Here is a 7,659-nt window from a genome sequence, read left to right on the forward strand (position 1 = left end):
TAAATCTTTTACATTTTTGCAGTTCCCGTGAGAAATCCTTGCTATGTACCGTAGACCTATAAATGCTTTTTATTTCAGCTTGAGATGTCATAATAAATACATATGTTCAATATGGCCACTGTGCATACAGAACATTTTACTTGTATTTCAGCCTTCGTGTATTTCACAGCACCCATTAACATTTCATCCCTTCCAATTTGCAACACTGGAGTGCTGGGATTCTGTCTAATACATTTCACTGCTTACCACAACCCTCACTGTATTTTTGTACCTAGTTCTGACCATTTTGCAAAACATTTCAACTAGTCAAATATGTACTCACATTGCTGTTTTCTTGCCATCTCAATCAAAGAGATCTGTATTCCCTGTGTCTGTATCAGTCAATTCTTGTTCCATTTCATTGTTATAGGAACTCTGGCTCTCATCAACAATGTCAAAGTCATCCTCCTCCTCCACCCACATCACTCTTCTGTTATGAAAATGTATTTTTTTTTTTTTTTTGTATTTTAGGTCTACAGGGTGTTCAGGCTCTCACTGCTAGATCAGACTTGTAGTGATCCGCCTGTTTACAGTATGTTCAGGTTTCTGGGGCATTGGCTGTGTTTTTGTTTTTTTTTTTTTTTTTTTTACCATAATGGATCAACATCATCATCCCTGTGTGAGTAACCTAATGATTCACTTTGACCTTCTTCCAATTTGCAAATCTTCTTTTTTTAAGTACCACTGTTCTGAACTGGGCTACTTCTACCAGCAAAATCCAGAGAAAATCTTTTAAAAAGCAAATCCTAGAGTGCTGTGTATGTTCATACCCTCTGTGATGCTCAGGTACACATAAGCAAAACTTGTTCAGCAGGGTGTAAATCCTGGTTTGACACTTTTGCATACCCTTGCGTTTCATCACACCAAGTGGGTAAACACAAAGATTGTTTCCTGTATCCTGAGGTGCAGCTACTGAGACACACAGCTGGCTACTATTACACTAAATAAAAATTTATAGTAAAAAGTAAGGGATGGGGACTAGGGAGATAGCTCAGTGGAATAAGCGCTTCCCTGGCAAGTGTAAGGGGCCTGAGTTCAATCCCCAGTTCCGCAAAAAAAAAAAAAAAAGTAAGAGATGCTTGTGGAACCTAGTGTGACGCTCCACAGGTTAAGTTGTAGAAAAATTAACTAAATGTTAGGTAAGTGCTCTCTTAGAATGTTTTCTTACATACCTATTAAAAGTTACATTTTTAGAAAAAGGTTAACTTCTATATAAGAAACTAAGGTTTGAATTTAGATTAAAAGACACACATATATGCATTTAAATACTAAAATCACTATGCAAAATTCAAAATGAACATTTTTTTGGACACACAGTAAAATATGATGTGGCTAAAATTTTGAATTTAAGCATACACATGAGGTTTTACTATGTGGCCCAGGGTGGGCTTGAATTTGGGTAATCCTCTTGGCTCAGCCTTCCGAGTGCTGGCTTTACAGGCTTGTGCCAACATGTCTGGCACAATAATTGAGTTTTACATTGTACTATAATGTAATCTACAAAATATTTATAATTAATAATCATTCAAATGACTAGCATTCATATATTATAACCTGATATTAAGAAATACGAAACTAAAAGTGAGCCCTAAATTAATATATGACAGTCTTAAAAACGTCAATACTTTTTTGGGCTCTAATCAGTAAATTAAAGAAACTTTTCATTCAGGCCTCAGAATAATACTTATATTAACCATGTAAGAATAGGTGGAAATCCCTGTTCTACCCTCTTCCTGGCTATGCTTTTTTTTTTTTTTGCAGAACCTGGGATTGAACTCAGGTCCTTTCGCCTGCCAGGGAAGCACTTATTCCACTGAGCCATCTCCTCGGCCCCTCGTATCTAATCATTCATCAAACCTTTTAACACTTTCTTGAAAATATACCAGAACTCAGTTCTTTCCTGTCAAGTTCAAGACTTACATTTCTTTTAATGAAATTAATTCTAAATAATTGAAAAGGTTTTTATTTCCAAAGCTCTTCTGTTTTATCCTGACTTTCCTTATTATTCAAGACAGTAAAACTGTTTTCCTTAAACAGTGACATTTTCACCATTTTAGATTCAAAAATATGTTTAAATACTCCACAAGGTTATTGGAAAAGTACATCTTTTCCCCATTAACGTTTTCAGTACATACATTAAGGAAGAAAGCAATGTGAACGAATGATAACATCTGATACTCAGTCATCTGACATTCAACTTGACTCACTTTTCACTCACTTTTACAATTAAGTACTTCTGGAAGAATTAAGATATATTCTGAGCAAACAACTTAGTAACTGGCTCATTTTAGAACTGTACTGTTAAGAATATTAAGTACTTCTCTCTGAATGTATTCAATGTATTTTAATATAGCAAAATATTCTATAGATGTCTTTAATCACCAAGTTTTTCATTAATATCACTAATATTCAATTCTAATTAAAAATTATGTTTTAATTAAAGATTCACTACTAAGACTAGTGAAAAGTACAGGTGACATTAAAAATAATTCCAGTAAACATACAAATATTATTTTAAAAACTCAATTTGTGTAACTTATAAAAAGTGCAAACTAAGACCTTGGTGAAAATAAAAACTGTACCTATTACAAAAAAAAATTAGGCAAAGTGTGGTGGACACTCATATAATCCTAGCATTCTGGGAGGCTCAGACAGGAAAATGGAAATTTGAACTCAGTCTGGGCAGCTTGGTGACTTAATAAAACTATGGCTCTAGACAAAAATTAAAAAGGCAGAGGATGTAGCTCCTTGGTGTAGAGGCTCTGGGCTCAATGCCCAGTACTGCTATACAACAACCCTCCAAAAACACCAATAAAATAAGTGACTAGAAAACAAGGAAGTATTTCCAAACAGTACAAAATTCTTTTTCAAAAAGTATTTACTCTGTAGATATTAAATGCATACAAAAATGCTATTCATCTGGAACTAGTTTTCTAACAAACTAATATGCTTGAAAGGAAGTCCCCACTGTGTTGTATTTTTTTTTTTTGAGACAGGGTGTCTCTATGCAATTCAGACTGGCTGTGAGCTCACTTTATAGCTTAAGCTGAATTTGAACTTGCTATGATCCTCCTGCCTTAGCCTCCTGAGTGCTGGGATTACAGGTGTGTGTGCCACTAAGCCTAGCTTACCATTGTGTAGTTTTAAGTCATGTTGGGGGACTACTTTATAAATGCCTGCAATAATGTGATCTTTTCAATAGCAATAACACTTAAAATACCACATAAACAACTTGAGAAAAATTCACATTATAATTAAGTTTGTAGGGACTTCTTATGGATTAAGCAGTTAACAACAGATTTCCTGGGGCTGGTGAGATGGCTCAGAGGTCTAAAGCACCTACTTAGAACAAGCTAAGCTAAGCAAAAGCACAGGGACGGAGGTTCAATCCCCAGCACCACATGCCAGCAAGCCCCGCCCCCTGGTGGGCTGAACTGGCCACACACGCAAAAATAAATAAAATAAAGTTATTAAAAAAAAACAAAAAAAAAAACAAAACAGATTTCCTAAAAAAAAATTCCAATAAAATGTTCCTACAAGTGAGCAAACAAAAACCTCAAGTAGCTATCTAGTGAAATTCAGTGCAGAGAATAACCATCCTCATAGCTGATTTAGAAATTAAGTTTACTTAAATGTGTACCTTAAAATGTCTAAAGTATGGGAAAAATCTCGTTGTTCTATTTAAAACAAGCATACAGAGCCTGCTGTGGTGGCGCATACCTACAATCAGGAGGCAGAGGCAGGAAAGGATTGTTGTGAGTTTGAGTCCAGCCTGGGCTACAAAGTGAGCTCAAGGCCAGTGAAGATGGCAAAAAAGACCCTATCTCAAGAATAACAACAACAAAAAGACAGACAAGTGTTTAATTTGATTTTTTTTTACCCCCTCTCAAATTTAAGAAAATATTTTCTATGTAAAGAAAAAAGCCCTTAAAATATATAAAATTAAAATATTTAGGAACTGAGAATGTATTACATGTCTAGTTATTTAACAGTAAAAAGCTTTCACTATCAAAAAGCTGTCCAAAATAGACACAATTTTATTCCTTCAATTGTAAAGTATTTATTTTGTGGCATTCAAATTTTCATAGACCTTGAAGTAAGCTTCATGTTATAATCCTAAAATAACTTTTTTCTTCTAAAATCTATGCCATATTTACTTTACATAACACATACAAAATAGATATAATCTAAATATCTAATAGATGTATAACACATTGGAATACAACATATTTTTTAAAAAAAATCTACATCAATAACACGAATACATCTTTAAAGTTAGTGAAAAATCCAAGTTGCAGAATACAAGAGGACAGCAGTTGTGTAAAGCTTTAAACATAAAAGACCACAAATTGTTTATGAATACATACATAAGCAGAAAAAGATATAAAACCATGTACAAAAAGAATAAATATCATTTTCCAATTAGGATTACCTAAGTGGAGAATAGAGAATTGGTAGAATTGAATGGATACAAGAGAGACTTTTGAATGTATCACTAATGTTCAATATTACAAAAAGATTTGAGACAAATATAGTATAATGTTAACATTCTTAAATCTGCTGGTGTTACAGATATCCATTATATTATTTGTTATACTTTTCAATCTTGATATATTTCATAATAAAAATAAAAACATTCACATACTAGAATAGTTGAATCTCTATTGTTTTTAGATTAGGCATCTTAAAACACAGCATAGGTTTTCTCGCCTAAGATGAGACAATAAATACAAACAGAAAAATATTACACAATTTTCAATGTATGTGTTTGTAACATATCCTCTCATTTAAAAAAAAATACAACAATTAAAGAACAGGACTTATATGCTTCTTCAAAAACTCACGAGTCAAACTATCTAACTGCACCTCAGGAACAAGCATTCTTTGCTTTAAAAAGTGCCCCTTTGAATTTTCTTTTATGTCATTTCCTTCAAATAAAATATTTTATTTTATTTTGTGATTCAAAATAAAAGGTTTGGTGTACAAGGTATAAATGAGACTTGGCTTACTTTATTTAGACTGACAAATACATTATATTCTAATATAAACTAACAGTGGCTCACTTCAAAGATAATAAATTAGTGCCAATACAAGAACTTTCACTTTTAATCTGTAAGGGAAATACACAAGGTCTCTAGCTTTGTTTACCAAGTATTTTTTCTTGTCAGGAAAGCAGATTAATACTTCCTTCATCACAGATGAGGTCTCTCAAATTAAAGATAAACAACTACTTGCCTGCTGTTTCTGATATGCAGTGTTTGGATTTATCTTTGATTCCAAAAGTAGTGATCCTGAAAGATTAAAAAAAAAAAATCAGTCTCAAATTATAAAACTCTCAATAAAATGTATGAACAACCCATTTTAAACCCTTCACATCCCTTCACCAATACTATCATTCTAATTCACATTTTCCTCCCAGAGCTAGGGTTTAATTTAGGATAGATATTTTATCAATCCTCATATACCCTTTAAAGAGAAAAAAAAAGTCCATCTAACACCATTCAAAGATGAAATGAGATGATTACAGAAGTTTAATTGAAATGAAAATTTTGAGGTTTAAATGATGACCTGAAGCCAAAGCTTTTTATTTTATTTTTTATCTTTTTGAGCCAGGATCTCACTATGCAGTTCCAGCTAGCCTTGAGCTCACTGGCTGGACTCCTCTAACTCGCAAGGATTCTCTTGCCTCAGCCTCATGAGTACTTGGATTACAGGCATGTTCCAGCATGCCTGGCAGCCAATGCTCCTTTTAACAAATTTGTTCCATCCCATTTCCAGTGAAACAAATGCAACAAATTATGAAGGATCACAAAGAGATCTAAGCACTCAGTATATGAATTAATGTTAAATTTATCCTACTAACCCAAAGAATATATCATGTAGAAATAAATATCCTTGAGTATTGAAAAGAGAAAGTGCAAGGATACAAAATAAGTCCAGTATACATCTAAGATTATTTACCTATGTTTTGCACCCTTTAGTTGCTCAAATTGAGGCACTCTGATTATACCGTAAAAGATGTTTTACGTACAGCTGTATATCTTATAATTTTAAAATATTTCACACAAATTCTAAAAATCAACAAATACGAGTTTACAGTCTGCTTTGGAGTCCTAACTTGCTTAATAGATTGCCAGATAGCCGCTTTTTCAGCACTTTCTACAAAAGCAGCCTGTCTGGATCCCTGACTAAAGCAACAGTCCCAGAAAAACACAAGAAAAACTTTTTGGTTTTCACTCGCAACAGTAGAGTGTAGTATGAGGCTCGTTGCCAAAATCTGATACAAGAAAAAAAGTACTCACTGAAAGTTTCACTGAAGCATTGTACTACCCTTAAGATGAACAAGAATTAAAGGGAGGCGGGAAGGGGCGTCAGCTCCCCCGGACCACACACTATCTCATCTCTCACTACTTCCTCCCCTCTTTCACACACCCGCCTCAAACCTCTTCAAAAGAGGAGGGACTACACTCTTAGGGGTCAAATCCTTAATAAGGATAGGCGGGGGAGGCAGACAATCTGCGTCTCCCTCAGGGTAAATCCAGGCAAAGTAGTTTGTTTCTGCCCTACAGAAGAGCTGTCCCGAGAGCAGCGCCTTATCCCAAAAGGTGGTACTAAGAGTAACGGGGCCCACGGCCTAAACCTTAGTCTGCCGTCCCGACCTTACCGTCGGACTCTGCCCGAACCAGCAGTGACATCCCCTTGAGCTCCTCCACGTAACTGGAGGAGACATGCCCGGTGCCTCGATCGTCCCACTGCCGGTCTTCGTTCAGGGTATAGACCTTCACTCGTCGCCGTGTATCCGACATGGTTGGTAGCTCTGTCCCCACGTTCTGGCCGCAGCCTCCTCGCTCACTTCGTCCGGGACCCTCAATCTTCAGAGACTATAGCGGCGGCGGCGGTGGCAACGGCGGCGGCAACTCTGGAGAGGCCTGAGTTCACCATGGCTCCAAAGGTTCAGCCACGAGAAAGGGGTGACAGGAATTACCAAAACCCCTTCGCTCAGAGTGTTCGTTACCTCTCACTTCACCCTTACACACACCCACCCTCCCCTCCCCTCCCTTCGCCCCCCAGAGCTCGCTCTCCCGCCGCCGCCGCCGCCGCCGTAACTACTACAGGTCCGCCATCTTGTAATTCGACTCTCTCGGCCTTTCTCTTCCTCTACAAGCAGGGTGACACGGGCTGCCCTAGCAGGGGCTACGGTAGCCGACGAGCCCAAAACACATCATTTGAGCCTTTGCACGAGTTTCCAAAGCCAAGATGCTTCCGGCTGTGGAGAGGAGCTCGTTACTTTGCAAAAGGGGAGGGCCTAGGTAGACTTCCTTCTCTTTAGGCCCGCCTCCTGCACGAGATCTCGAACGGTGGGAAGTTCTCGCGAGTGCTAGACCTTTCCGGCGCCGCGCGAGCCCCAGCGGTGGAAGGTGGCTGGCCCGGAGGTTGCTGGGTGCAAAGACCGAACCCTGACAAAGCAAAGCTGGTTTGAGAAGTAGGCGTCCTTGAACAGGACTGTTACGGAGCATAAGGAGAGGAAAGGTGCTTGTACTCCTTAGTGGAAACACTCCGGCATTGTGAGAAAGAAACAGAAACGTGTAAATCTGTCTGCGAAGACGGAGGAATGAGTCC

General features: G+C 37.3%; 1 protein-coding gene across 2 annotated transcripts in view; it reads right to left on the reverse strand.

Annotated features, from left to right (window-relative positions):
* Ppp4r3b (protein phosphatase 4 regulatory subunit 3B) overlaps nt 1-7,288 on the reverse strand; it is a 54,957-nt gene extending 47,669 nt beyond the window's left edge. Inside the window, exons 1-2 of one of the 2 annotated variants that reach the window (XM_004632437.3) lie at nt 6,704-7,288; nt 5,275-5,330 (exon numbers count right to left, since the gene is read on the reverse strand). In XM_004632437.3, the coding sequence (XP_004632494.1) occupies nt 5,275-5,330; nt 6,704-6,845 (198 nt within the window). In that variant the 5' untranslated portion in view covers nt 6,846-7,288. The remainder of the gene's footprint in view (nt 1-5,274; nt 5,331-6,703) is intronic. The other variant, XM_023716407.1, reaches the window with a different exon arrangement.
* Nucleotides 7,289-7,659: the final 371 nt, after the last annotated feature.

This window comes from Octodon degus, unplaced genomic scaffold (genome assembly GCF_000260255.1).
Source record: "Octodon degus isolate 3935 unplaced genomic scaffold, OctDeg1.0 scaffold00048, whole genome shotgun sequence".
Lineage (NCBI taxonomy): Eukaryota > Metazoa > Chordata > Mammalia > Rodentia > Octodontidae > Octodon > Octodon degus.